General features: G+C 38.1%; 1 protein-coding gene across 1 annotated transcript in view; it reads left to right on the top strand.

The window, feature by feature from the left end:
• The window catches only part of BRF1 (BRF1 RNA polymerase III transcription initiation factor subunit), a 174,183-nt gene that overhangs the window by 67,277 nt on the left and 92,232 nt on the right, over positions 1-14,674 (top strand). Inside the window, exons 4-5 of the mRNA XM_064659373.1 lie at positions 3,892-3,923; positions 12,976-13,048. Coding sequence (XP_064515443.1) covers positions 3,892-3,923; positions 12,976-13,048 — 105 coding nt within the window. The remainder of the gene's footprint in view (positions 1-3,891; positions 3,924-12,975; positions 13,049-14,674) is intronic.

The following is a 14,674-nucleotide window of genomic DNA, read 5'->3' as shown; positions in this document are numbered from 1 at the left end:
GGGTAACAACTGTATTGCAAAGGATAGTTGTTATTTTAGCAGCATCTTCCACAATTTATTCCCGCATCTCTCTATATAACTTTGCAAATGGCAGATTTGCCTCCTGCTAAATGTTGCTATTGAAACCCAAGGTGATTTTGCTGCACATTAGTACTTTAGGCTTGCTGGAATATGTAAAATGTAGGTCTGTCTGAAGCACAAATGCATGCTTGTTTTGGTATTTTGGGGTTTAGGTTTCTGGTACTATTCATTTCATCATGAACTTTTGTTTCCTCTGGTGCTGAGAATGAGATCATTATTACTGTGATTCATGGAGCTCTCACATTATCCACAGATTACTGGATTATAAAGGCAGAAAGGGAGCATTCTGGCTACTCAGTCTGACCTCTTGCATCACGTTGGTGAAATGATTCCCTTGAATTTAATATTTTGCTGTATCTAAATCATCTTGATTTAGATATTTCTAGTGATGGGCAGTCAGTTGCATACTTTGGTGAAATTTGCTTAAAGAATGAATAGCAAAGGAAGAACAGTTAAAACTGTTAGTGCATTTGCTTTTTCTTTTCCTTTTTTTTTAATCGTGTGCATTCATAAACTAAGTCCCCTTGTGCCCTGTTATTTTGTATGTGTATATCTACAATATCAGTAGCTGTCTATCCCTTTGAGAGCCTTTCCATGTGGGTAGCAGTCTCCATATGTAAAATGAACATTGTTTTCTTTCAGCCTCAAAGAAAACATTTATCTTATGATTGTATAATTTTTGAATACATATTAAGTATTATCTGCTGTTTTCAGCTGTTGTTGTACGTTCCCCTGAACTGTTCCAGCTCTGAAAAGGAGTTTGAAAACAACGGCCTGTTTTTACAACCACTTCCTGCTGATAATCGTGCCCACAATATTCATAGTAAAGGCCAACCCAGTGCTACTGCATGACTCAAGTTTCCCCTTTTGATTTAATGTAGCAGCTACACATCTAATCAGGGAGAGAGATTGCTGGAGGCTACCTTAAATGAAATCCAGAAACGCCACATTTTTACTGTGACCTTTGCTTGCAGTTTCAATGGACACTTGAACTAACTTCTCTAAGGAGCAAAGGAACTGTATATTAAAGCATCTGTAGTGTAGCTCTAAATTGACTCAGAGCTGCCTGAACCCTGCAAGTGTTCCCAGCTTCTTAGCTCTGATCTTGTGTCACTGTAAATGCATGCAGTGCTTTCTGTTTCTTCTTGGACAAAAAGGTGGGGTTGTTTTCCTTACAGTAATAAAGTCTGAGCACTTGTACTATGTTAATAAGTTTAGATATTCTGCCAAAGTGTGTTTAACAGTTTGAGGGGGATGAAGAATACTCTGGTATACAGGTTTCATGACTGTAACTGAAATGCCTTGGTTAGAAAAGTAGCTCTCTGGCTCAACTTAGATCTGAATTAGCCTTTGGCACCGATGCTCTTTCTGAATCCTCCTCCAGTGACAGCAGCCAGGCTCTAGGACTACTCAGTTGCTCACTTTGGTGCCTCAATAACCTATGAGCTGCTTTTCTTTTGGTGTTTTTGTTTTGTTTTTTTTCTCCTAAATTGTAATGAGATCTGTCAGATATAAGTGATAATTTTAGTTTGTCTCAGTGGTGAAGGTATCTCAGGGTGGGCACAGAATAACCAGACACTTCAAGTCAATAATGAGCTGAGAACATTTTAAGACCTATAATATTTCTTGAGCACAAAATTGGCATAGTGATTTCTTCCTAGATCTGTTTGATGAGCTGACAATTATTATGGTTCCTTGGCAATTGCATTGCTAAAAGTCTTTCCTTTTTCTCCCTCTTTACAATTTCGAAAAAAAAGTTGCACTGAATTCAGTATTGCTCTGTGTAGATTTCCAAGCTATATATTTTACAGATGATTTTTGTTTGCAATTTCCTTACTGTGTTAAAATTTCAGATTACTTTAATCTCTTGCATAATACGACCTATAATGGATTTTCGATTTATTTTTTTTTTCAGAGCCATAGTGAGTTTTCAGCTAATTAACTATCCAGCTACGCTGTGGTTTTTAATGCGGGAATTAATTTTCACCAAATAACATTAACATAATGTATTGAATTTTGTAACAAATTTGGAGTGTATTCTTACAATTTCAAATGCAAAATAAGGGTAGAAATGCTCAAGGATAAAAGTTCTTAGCGAGGAAAATGTTTATGTATAAACTGATTACGTTATCTGAATTACTCTCCTTCCACGACTGATAATGCTGAGGAGAAATGTGTACTGTATTACTCTGGCATACCTTAAGAAAAACACTCACTAATACTTATGTTACCACAATAGGTACCAAACTATACTGATGTCCCTGCATTTTATTTAATACTGGGCCTCTTAACACATTGCTTCATACACACAAACTCACATACAGCCCTGCATACATGTTTTCTTTGCCTGCTTCACTCTCTCTCTCTCCTTCTCTCACACTTTACCTTGACACTCCTTTTAATAATAAAACCAGAACCCTTTTACAACATGTGAGCCCCACCTGAGCAGCTGATAGGAGATCTGGCATGTGTTCATTTACAGCAGCAAGGAGGTTACCTTTGCACTTTAAGCTTCATGGTGCTTGGGTTTGCTTTTTTTTCTTTTTTTTCTGTTTGGATACTGTTAAGACAATGCATTTATAAGTGTGCTTACTTTCAGTTAAATCTAATGGGAACTTGTAGTGGTTTGGCTTGCTTTTTAACTATTGTGTGTTCCAAGTGTGCCCATAATGAGTACCTCATGTTTTGTAGTAGCACAGGATACGATGAAGGGAGTGAAAGCTCAAAGGTAACAGGTGATTTGCTTGGCTGAAGAAGAGAGTAGGCAAAGCAGCTTTCCCTTTACAGCTCTTTGACAGGTCCTCCTAGAAGAGGGCAAAAGAAACTTATTTCAGTTTTCTTAGTTTGCTCTTCCATCTGTGTTTCTGGAATCCTGGGCTCCTAAGCTGTCATAGGAGACTGATGATGCTTTACATTCAAGTGCAATAAGAGTATTCTATCTTGATGCTACTATTGTTTTTTTGTTATCACAGAGTAATAGAATGGTTTGGGTTGGAAGGGATCTTCAAGATCATCTCGTTCCAACCCCGTGCCATGGGCAGGGACACCTTCCACCAGACCAGGTTGCTCCAAGCCCCATCCGGCCTGACCATGAACACTTGGGATGGGACATCCACAGCTTCTCTGGGCAACCTATTCCATTGCCTCACCACCCTCACAGTAAAGAATTTCTTCCTAATATCCAATTCACACCTACTCTCTTTCAGTTTGAGTTCATTCCCCCTTGTCCTGTCAGTACATGCTCTTCTCCATCTTTCCTGGAAGTTCCCTTCAGGTACTGCAAGGTGCAAATTAGGTCACCGTGAAGCTTTCTCTTTTCCAGGCTGAACAATCTCCATTCTCTCAACCTTTCCTCACAGGAGAGGTGGTCTTTCCCTCTAATCATCTTGGTGACCTCCTCTGAACTCACTCCATGTCCTTCCTGGGGACCCCAGAGCTGGATGCAGCACTGCAGGTGGGATCTGACCAAAGCAGAGTAGAGGACCCAGTTACCACTGGGTCTTTCTTAGGCTGCAGGATATGGTGAGTATTTTAAGTCACACGGGGTGTTGGCTTGTTCCCTGAGACCATCACTTCACATAGACAACTTGTGCAGTAAATTCAGCAGGTGCTGGCAGGGCTTTTTGGGCAGCCAGACTTTTAACTGGATGTTGGTTGTTAGCATAAGTGGTGCGTGGAAGTACCTAACCCATGTTTGCTTTCTTTGACAGTTAAACCTGGGTTTATTTCTTCCCTTTTTTTGGTTTGCTGATGAAATTAGGAAATAGTGTCACATTCAACAAGCATGTATATTCCTTGACTTCTTCACAGACATGTTACTTGACCTCAGTGACCTTCTTCAGGTAATGTACCTTTTTTTAATTTGACTTTTTTTTTCAATTGTTAAACTTCAGGATGTTTTAATTTTTCTCTATAAATTCTGAGTAGAAAATCACTGGGTTTGTAAATCTGAGTAATTGTTCAGTAAAATTAAAAGTCAAAAATATTTGCTTGCTTTTATTGCTACCAATAACATACTAAGAGTTAGTATGATCCTTTCAGAGTCAATGCAGTGGCACAGGGTCAGATGTTACATATTTTTAAAACAACAGTTGTTGAAGACAAAAATAACCTTTTTGGTAGGTAATTCTGTGTAAATGGATTCGTGCTCTACAGAAACATGTTTTATAAAATGTATTTTGAGAGAAATACAAACTTGCTCTCTGTGTGGAAATAGAAAGCTCCACTGACATATGTTGCCTTACCCTCATTCTCCCTGTTACAACTGTTTTACATACAATGTGAGTAGGTTAGTTGCATCTATTTTTGTCCTCCCAGCTGTCTTGGTAAATGGCATCCCTCTGAAGACTATTTATTGCTTGCAGCAATCTACTGGAATTGCAATAATCAAATGAATCTTTAATTCTTAAAATGAGTAACTTTTTTCTCTTTTCTGAACTCTTATTGAATTATTTTGATTACTCACAACCAAATACTGCGTGTGTAGAATGGGAGTTTCATTTCCTTTCAAATGCAAGTAATTTTTCATGGTGAGGATTCTGAAATAGAACGATCACAGTAATATGAAGAATAGTCACAGAATGTGAAGAAGAGGTATTGTATCTGTAAGAGATGAAAAAAGAAAAGATGTCAGCAGGAACAGACTAGAAAGATTGAATGATTTGTCTTTTCCCCTGTGTACATTCCATCCAGAAAAGATGCTGAGATGGGGCATATGAAGACCAAAAGGTTAAAGAAGGGTAACTGAGGAGATGGGAGAGGCAGGAGTACATTAGTAGTAGAGAAATAATCAACTCCTGAAAGAGAAAAATTCAAGATTTCAGTATCTTGATCTGCATTTAACTATGTGAAGGCTTTTGATGAGCTCTACTTTATGGCTTCTTCAAGGTGAATCTGAGCAAACAAGAATGTTAACTGTTATTGTTAAGTATAGCTAGCCAGAAAGTCCTGTTTAAGAATGTAGAAAGGAGCTTTTCAGGTTCTAGCTTGATTTTCTTTTCTCCCACCCCAAGTCTGTTAAAAAAAAACCCAAACAGAAACCCCCAAACAAAACCACAAACCAAACAAAAAAACCACAACAATAAACCAAGGCCCCCCCCCCCCAAAAAAAATAAAAACAAATAATAAAAAAAAACAAACACAAAAAACTCCAAACAGCACCTGGGTGGCAAAACATTTATGGCCCAGGCAGAAAACTTCAGTACATTCTGCTTTAGATCAACCTTTGCCCACAGATTATGTGCCTAAAAAAGAATTAGTTTATTAGAATTAGTTCATTAGGTTGTACTGTTTGACCTTGAAGTGCCTCTTTTTTTCAAGAACAGCTCTCCCATCCTGAAGTTGGGATATGAATGTCATTAAGGAAGAAGAAAAGTTGTGAGCAGTAGTAGTAGTAGCAATGGTTTTATATTTCCAAAATATTTAACTTGTTCAGACTCATCTGTACAAAATATGTCATACTGGTCCAGGTAGCTGTTTTTCTTGGTAAAATGAGAAAGGTGTCGATTTTACATCACAAAAAAAATCACATGTGAAAGTCTAAAAAATGAGCTACTGCTGACCTGCGCCAAGTCTTGCTTAGCTGATAATAGCAAATGTTGAGATTTTTCTTCAGTGTTCTCCTTGATGCAGCTCAGTTGCTGTGGGATGTGAGGGACCTGCAGGGCTGCTCATCATCTGACCGCAGGATTTTTTTGAAGAAAAAAAATGCTTCACCCAGTGAAGCATCCTTACGGAGTGTCTTCATGAAGGCTACTGACTGAATTACTGAACACCCTGAAATAGGTTTCAGTGCATTTGAGGGGGAAAAGATCATAGAATCACTAAAGGTGGAAAAGACATCTCAGATCACCGAGTCCAACCATCATCCACCACCATGTTCACCACTTAACCATGTCCTCATAACAACCTGTCGTGTATTGTTTCATCTAAAAGCAAAACAGAAAGAAAGCTGTGTAACTCTGGCTACCAGCAAAAAAGATAACTGAAAGCCTGTGAAAGAAGGCCATTTATTGCTGCCTTTTGCCATCTTGCAGCTGGGAACAGTCTTATCTGTGCCGTTCTGCATCACACTTAGGGCACCCTCCACATCAGTGACCTTCAACCAGTGTCTTGCAAGTGCCAGTAGAGCTAAAGCTCTCTGGAGCTCACAACACAGGTATTGGCTAGAAGTAAGAGTAATATGAAGAAGATCTGAATCTGCTGTTACCTGCAACTCAGTATTTAATGACCTGTTGTATTTGTATTCTTTTTCTCTTGCTGATCTGTTTAGCATTTAAAAAAAAAAAAAAAAGGCGTAGAGGAAGTCCTAAGCCTGACCTCTCAGGCTCTGGTTTGTACTTGTTGTACAACCTCTCTTCCTGGCTCTACTGAGTTGGTTTGGGATTTAACATTATTAAAAAAAATAAAAAGCTGTCCCCTACAGTGTAATGTGCTTTTAGATAGTATTGTGCTGCTAAAACTTCGCATTAGAGGAGCCTAATTTTCACTGTTAATGGCAGTCTGTTTAAGAAGTCTTATCTGTTTTCCTCTTATGCTGATGACTGGGTTGTGGGAGTTTGTCTTGTTCCACTGAAGAACTCCTGCATTTCACAGTAGTTTTTGGAGTTTTAACATTGCTGTCACCTTGGGAAAAGCCAAAATGCATTTGTTTTGTTTTGTTTTGTTTTGTTTTAAATTGGAAAGGCAATTTCTTTGGTACTTTTTTTTCCTGTTTTATCTTCAGGTGAAATATATCCTATGTCTTGGAAATCTCCTGTTGGAAGTGTTGTCAGATCAGTATGCCTCTGATACATTTGGACTTTAAAGCATGATCTGAAATGAACTGAAAATGTCCAGACCACTTCCTCGTGCTGAGCAGTCCTGCTGCTTGTTGATTGAGTTGGAAGGACGATCAGTCATCAGTCTCTGACAGGGAAAGTACTTGCTTATATTTTCAGATACTACATTTTACTTGCAAATATAGTCCTTAGAGAGGTCTGTAATCAGGCCTTTTGTTTGCTTTTTTGTTAGTCCAATCTGAGCGACAGGCCTGGCTTGTTTAGGAGAGCTGTAAAGCTTGTCTAGCCTTGGCCAAGTTCTGAACAATTTAGGTTTGTTCCTGTGTTTCAGAGCATCCCATTCCTTGCACCTGGGGAATTATATGGCTGAAGTTTTACTTTGGTGTGGTGAAACACTGCCTGTTGCATCCTCAGAAACGGCCGTTTCTTTTTTAGTCTGTTGTTCCACTGTCATGGTCTTTGCAATGTGGTCATAAAAGACTTTGGAGAGAGGTGTTGGCAATGCTTTGATCTCCAGTTTCAGCCTAGTAGAATATAATTTCTGGTGTGCCTTGTGGTGTGTCCTGCTGTTAAACAAGGCTGATGCTCACTGATGAGATGTTGGATGCCTGAAGAGCCAGGCTCTTTGTAGGAGGGCGCAGCAGGAGAATTATCAGCAACAGACATAATTAATTAAAGTGAGATGATTATCTGATATCAAGAAGTTTTTTCACCATGAGGACAGCCAAGTGGGGAAACAGGTTGCTCAGAACAGTTTTGAAGTCTTTATCCATGAAGCTTCCCAAGATCCAGAGCAACCCGGTCTGTCATGTGGCTGATCCTGCTTGGAGCAGGAGGTTGGGCTGGAGACCTGCTGAGATCCATTCCAACCTGAATTACACTACAGCTCTAGGTAAGGGAAGAGGGTGCACAGGAAGTGAAAATCAGTAACTGGTACTTGCTTGGTCCAGTCTTTGGCCTCTCTTCCACTTCAAACCACAACTCTCATCCCTATTTCTTTATCTTCAGTCTGTCTAGTCAAGTAACAGTACTTTTTCGTCCAGAAGGATTTTTATTGAGAGGTTTTTTTGGACACTTGTTTTCATTTATTTCATCTAAAGGCAACATTGGCCTCTCTGATTCCTCCATGCTTGTTGGAAATCATTACTTTTTGACTCTCTTGCATAGATAGCATGATAATGGCTTATTGTACTGCTGTGGTGTTGGAGGAAGAACTCTAGGACTGTGATGAGCAAAAGGAGACTTTCCCTTTGGAGTCCCCAGACTGAAGGCAGCTCTTTAAAGCACAGTATGAGAGGAAGCTGCTTAATTTTGATTTGTGTCTTTTTTGAATGACAGCCTGACCAGCTGGGTTTGGTGAATGTTTGTAGTTTTGTGTGTTGCCTTTTGATTCTTCTGATTGCAATATGGATCCAAAAAATAGGAATTTTCAGTTTATTGTATGGAGGAAGGTAAAACAGAGTATTCTTTTAAAGACTGTACTCATTTGCTTCAGTTTTTAATACTCTTTGTTCATTTAAAGTTATTAACATGTTGACTGCATTTGCCTTTATTGCCCCTATGCAAATTGCCATGTTGATTGAGTTAATTTAAACAACCTGGTTGGGACCTTCAGGCATTACTACACTAGAAATGTTAATAATGAATCAAATAACCACAGGTGCCTCTTTCCCCAGCAACAGACACTCTCCTTAAAAACTCATTTGCTTTTCATGCTTGCTTAATTATTTAGGCAAGCAGCCATGGATGTTTCACAGTGTGAATTCTCACTGTGTTCCAACTGCCCGGTCTTTGTCTTTCTAAAAGACAGAATATCTTAACCACTGTCACCATTTGTAATACTTTTCCAGAATGCCACACTATGGTCTTGAAAAGCCCTTTTGGAAATTGCTTATAGCAAAAGGGTTATTGGTTTATAAATTTATGGAACTTACGGTCAAGCAAAAACTTCTTTCATTCAATGGTAGCAGCTTTATTTTTTGCCACTGCCCAGAAGTTAACGTGGCCCGGTAATTGTATGGATGAGAGACTCCCTCTTTCCCAAAGAGAGCTTAAAATTCGGGAAGGCGTTAGACTGATGAATTCCTGTGTTACTGGAAACGAGGTATTTGTTGTTATTTCTAGAAGTGGAAGTATATTGGTATTTGTGAAGAGATCAGACATGATGTGAAAGCAAGAGAAAATTATGAAAGGATAAGAGTCCCTCTGGAAGTGTCCCTTTGAAATCTGTCTGATGACTGACAGATGTGAAATGAAAAGGCTGTCTCCAAAAAGTACTGTGAAGGGCAAAGAGCATAACAAGTAGAAGGATCTTGTTGTCAAGATGTAACTGAATAATTGGAAGCCATTCCTTCCCTAAATGCTCCTTTTAATTAACATAATGTGTTTGATAATGAGAGCAGAAATTAACTATTGGTAAAGGACAACATCTTAGCGAACCTTAAGGTCTCCTGTAAAAACAGGGTTTTGCAGTGCCTTGGTGAGCACGTACTTTTTGTCTGAAAAATGTCTTCCTGCTGAAGAATCTACTTGTTTTTTAAAGAAAAACCAACTCAGTGACAGGTCTATATGTATCCCCTCTGACAGAGGTTGACACCTGTCTGTTGTATCAGGTGTTGATGCTTAAACCTAGTGATTGCATCAAGTTTAGGAAATTCTAGTATCTGATGAAAATTTGCGGAAAAAGAACAACGTCTTATGAAAGTGCATAAACCATTGTTTCACTTTGACAGTTTTGATTGGGGAGAGTTTGGGGAAATACTGTTTTTCAGTAGGATCCTTTTAAATTAAGGGGGAAAAGAAGCTGAAATTGATGTGATAAGCTCTAAAGCTGCACCAATTCAAGTTTAAGCCAGAGACATCGTTTTAGAAGGGCATTTTTGTTTATTCACCATTCTAAGAACTCATATAAAATTAGGTTTTATAAATGCAAATGTCATATGATTCTAAATTTGGAGCATTAAGCTTTTGATGGATTGGAGTATATGAATTTTTATAAGAAGTTCTTAATGAAGAAAGAACTAGAAATTAAAGTAGGCCTCTAAATTAATTCTCTTAATTTTCTAAGCTTAATGGAGTGCAAAAAACCATACAAATGATGAGAAGTAAAGAAAGGCCCTCTCTACATGCCCATTGTTTATGATATCTCCTCTGTCGCAGGATCTGTGTGTGCACGTAATACTGAAATTGGTGATAGTGGCATAAAATTTTAGAGAATGAGCAGTCTTCCAGTAAACCCAGAAGTTCTTAAATATCATATTTTAGCAGCTCAATGGCATTACAGATTCCTGGGTGAGCCTTATGCCACCTTTGATTTCTCATTTACGAGAAATGTCCCAGAACCTGTCAATATGTGGTCAGTTTTTAAAGTTGAGGAGCATATTGTTTGAGAGGGTCTTAAGTTGTTGTTTTTGGTTTTTTTTCCCCTGCTGATTTGCCAGGAAAACTGAAAGCAATTAAATATTCTTCATTCTTTTTGTGATTTTTTTCCCTAGCATTAGAAATGTGTGAGCTTCATGAGGAGGACCATATAGAGCATGTAATTCACTGTATATTTTGCTTTCTTTCTAAATTGGTAGTAACCAGAAACTACAAAGAAATGTGCTTGTGATCAAAAGAAAGAAATTCCCTGATGAACCATTTCTATTTGCATTTATTATTTTGTGCAAATACACTGACTACACCTTGAAGTCAGTCATAAAACACTGAGGATATGAGTGAAGTGGAAAAGCAGGTTAGATTTAGTGTATTACTTCTCAAATAGACTCTGGATCAGGAGGCTCTTAGGCTAAGGAGAGAAAGATATATAGTCATTGAGCACATTTATTATGCATATGTCTTTGCTTTAGATTTAATTTGGCACTCAATTTGATTGTTAGAACTTCACTTTAAAAAACTCCCTTCTTCTTTATGCCTCTTCATATTTATTTGTTCTTTATTATTGCATTTACGGAAAGTTTGCTTGGGTGGAGTTTCTTAGAGAGTGACATGGTTTGATGGAGACAAACATCAGGTATTTGGGTGTCGTGACAAGCAGAAAGATTAGAAGGATAAATACTCATTTTGAGTTTTGGGGTTTTTTTTCTAGACTAAAATGAAAGAACTAGATGAGTTTGTGAAGCCTCTAATGGAAACATCATATCTCCTTGGCTCCACTGAAGTAACTTTATTGATTTGTGCGGTGAAATCGTCCTTGCAGAACACAATCTAAGTGATGAGGTTTAAGATTTATAGTAACTTGGTCGGCCAGCTTAGAAGGCTGAAACTACAGCCAAACCCTCATTCTTTATGTTAATATTTTTTTAGACAAAAGGTCAAAACAAGCCATTTCGAGCTTGCAGTGAGTCTAAAGCCAACTGAAACACTGCAGACACTTTGCTGTAGCCATATCTGTTCTACCTGTGGCTGATGGAAAGTCACACGCTCTCAGACTCCAGTATGAATTGCCAGATTCAGTAGGTGCTTATTTTTCTGTATGAAACTTGGTGACTTATTTCCTAGAAAATATACTTCTTATTCAGAGGTTATATTTTGTTCACTTCCTTCCCATAGAATAGTGCTTCTGTGTTGTCTGCTATTTTCAGGGAATACTTTCGCATCTTCTAGGCTGGTCCAACCATTGGTCAGATGCACCATGGAAGGTGTTCACCACTTTTCACTAAATATGGAATGAATTACCATCATATCATGTGTACTTGATTGCACAGTCACTTTCAGGGCACGTGATCATTCTGAGGATTTCTTTGAAGTTCTCATTTCTAATTTTTTTTTTTTAAATTTGAGAAAAATACACGTTAAGAACATTTTCACATAAACGTTTTGAAGTACTAGGTGAAAATGTATCAGTTGTTTGGGGTTTTATTTTTGTTGTTGTTTAAATATATATATATTTATTTTTGCTAGGTTGGTAGAAGCATATATACAATTGGGAGGAAAGCCTGATTTTAAACTGATGTCGGCAAAGCTCTTTGATGAAACCAAAAGAGATTATACTTAGTAACAGTTTTTTAGTTCCACAGGCTTGCACCATGTTCCGCAGTTCAGTTGGGTAATTGACTGCTTGGTAAACGCCTTTATTATCCAGGCATAGGAAAGAGAGGGGCAGTTCTGTTGTATAAAAGCCACAGAGTATATACTATCCTTAAAAAAAACTCAAACCTATTTGTTGGGAGTGTAGGAGGATGGAGTTTTTTATACTAACCTTGACCTTTACATATGCCTTGGGGGAGCAAGGTGTTCACGGAGCTCTGTGGGAATGTTTGGGACTGATAGGGAGCTGGAGTATATCCTGCCTTTCTTGCTGACCACAAAAACACATCTTAAGATAGAGAAAGAAAGCTTCCTCAGACTTGTAAAATACAAATATAGTTGCCTATGCTATAAATTGCAAATCAGAGTATCCTCCCCTCAGTTTACATCCTCCTGGGTGCAGCACTGAAGGAGAGGAGGGGAGCAGAGCTCTGTCCCTGGACCCTGAGCAGAACTAATGTGGTTTAAAGCTTTTCTGAATCTATTTTTTTTATTATTCTTTTTTAATATTCCTAATGTTTTTAATGTGATCTGGGCCAATGTCCAAACAGTAAGAGATGACAAATAACCCTTGGGGCATGTAGCACCACTCCTTGATTTGGTGGAAAGTTTGGCGTGTGCTTATGCAATGCTTAATTATCCCACTACAGATGATCTTGCAGAGCTGAAATTTGCACTGACTTGTGAGTATTTGCTCAGGTTTTGTAATGTTACGAGATAAATGACACTTTATATATACTGATATTATATTGAAGTCTACTTAATGCCTTATGATTTTAGGTGACAGCTGAAAAACTATACTACGGAGCAGCACTGAACCTACTGAAGAACATGATGAGCAACTTTTTTTATTTTTTTCAAGATAAATTTATGCTTTGATTTACAATGCTAATTTGTGCAGATTTTGACAAGCACCAAGTATTATCCTATACCTATGAATATCACTTGTATTACTTCAATTGAATTTTTTTAAAGCAGGTTGTTTAGGATTCCCAAAATTGGGGTTTTCTTATTTCCATATAAATGTTCTATTAAAAACATTTGTGGTTTAAGATTTAAATAATTATTTTTTTTTGTCTTTTAATAGGTGAATGTCTATGTGCTGGGAAAAACTTTCCTTCTGTTGGCCAGAGAACTCTGCATAAATGCTCCAGCCATAGGTATTTTTTTTATGAGTTGACTTTTGACTATTTGAGTGTGTTTTTTGCATGATTACTTGACAAAAATATGTATGTATGCCTGTATATATATATACACATAGTACTGTGTGCTAAATATCCAAGTAGTAACTTTAAAATGAAGCTGGAATCAATCCAGGCAGAAGAGCATTGCTGACTGTAAGAGCCTGTTCTCCTTTATGTAAGAGAACAGGCTTTATGTAAGAGTTTTTTTGGAACTAGATGCTATTTTCTTTTGCAAATAATTTTGTTGCTTTTTCTGAGAGTCATTTAGGCCATCCTAAGACAATGGGCTGATGTGTAACAAATCTGTGTGTGTCTGCAAGCTTGCACAGGCCTATCACGCTTCACTTCCACAGATGTAACATTTGATAAACGTTTGATAAACATTTGCCAAATTTACTGTCTGTCCATCACCTGTAGGTGAGGTGTTCCATGCTCGAAATACAAGTGGCTTGATGGAAAATGAGGAGCAACTTTTTCCAAACATGTGAATAACTTTAATATGTCAACACTGAAATCATAACCGTGATAGGAAGGTGGGTTTTAACTGTCAAAAGGCTAAAAAAGCTGTTGTCTGGGCTGTGGCTTTTAAGCCAAGGGAATTTGTGCCAATTCCAGTTAAAAGAGTGCGTTTACAGTGAGGTCTTGTGACTCTTATCCACCTCTGTTCAGGAATTATCTTCTTGTATCTTTACCCACTCTTACTCCCACTCTCCTTAATCTGTACAGAGAGAATCAGATGTCTGTGTTGAAGAACAACACACACACACACACACACACACCCCTTCAGCTGTACTCAGCTGGTACTGAACTGCTGCCTTTGCAGCAAGAGAACCAGCAGCTCATGCTGAGCATCACCTGGGCAGCTGTTGGCTATCCTGGTGTGCTGCCTTTGTCTGGTAGAAAGTTCTTGTTTTCAATAATTCAGTTCCCTTCTTATTTTTCATTACTTTTTTTTTTTTTGAGAGAGAACAGGCAGAATTTGTATTGCAGCTTAGCTTCAGCTTCAAGGTGAAAATTAATGCAGATTAGAAAAAGGCAAACAAGAAATGTTAGCAGTAGAGGTACTTGTTGTACATGGAAAAAATATTGGTTTAGACTGCTGTTTGAGTATTCTTTACAAGGTCATTACAAGAAGAGAGATTTATAGAAACCAGTAGGTATTTCTAATTGGCTCATCTGTAATGATTGTCAGACACTTGAAAAAAAAACACCTACTTTTATCACTCTCTAAGAAAAGTTAAGAGTACTAGCATAAAATGACTGCTGACAGCGCATGAGACTATGCAGAAGGGGGGGGGAAGATCCAACACTTTTTGTTTAAGATGGCTTATTTCTAATTAGCACTCTTGAGTGAACCTAAAGACCATTTTGCAATTATTTCTCTAATGTCTGCTGCTAAATATTGTAAGGACGGGATGTAAATTTAGATGGTGGCTGCCATTATTACAGCTCTGGGCTAAATTTGTGATGGAGCCTGTCACTGAATTAAGCTTCATCTGTATGTCTTGACTCTAGCCTTTCAAATGGGGTACAGTTTTGACAGGTGCAAGTGGCAGTGTTGCTGTTTGCTGGGCAGGCTGGAGGTTACTGCAGATGATGTGT

This window comes from Pseudopipra pipra, chromosome 6 (genome assembly GCF_036250125.1).
Source record: "Pseudopipra pipra isolate bDixPip1 chromosome 6, bDixPip1.hap1, whole genome shotgun sequence".
Classification (NCBI taxonomy): Eukaryota; Metazoa; Chordata; class Aves; order Passeriformes; family Pipridae; genus Pseudopipra; species Pseudopipra pipra.
Note: the sequence above shows the minus strand (reverse complement) of the source record. Positions and strands in the feature narration are given on the sequence as shown.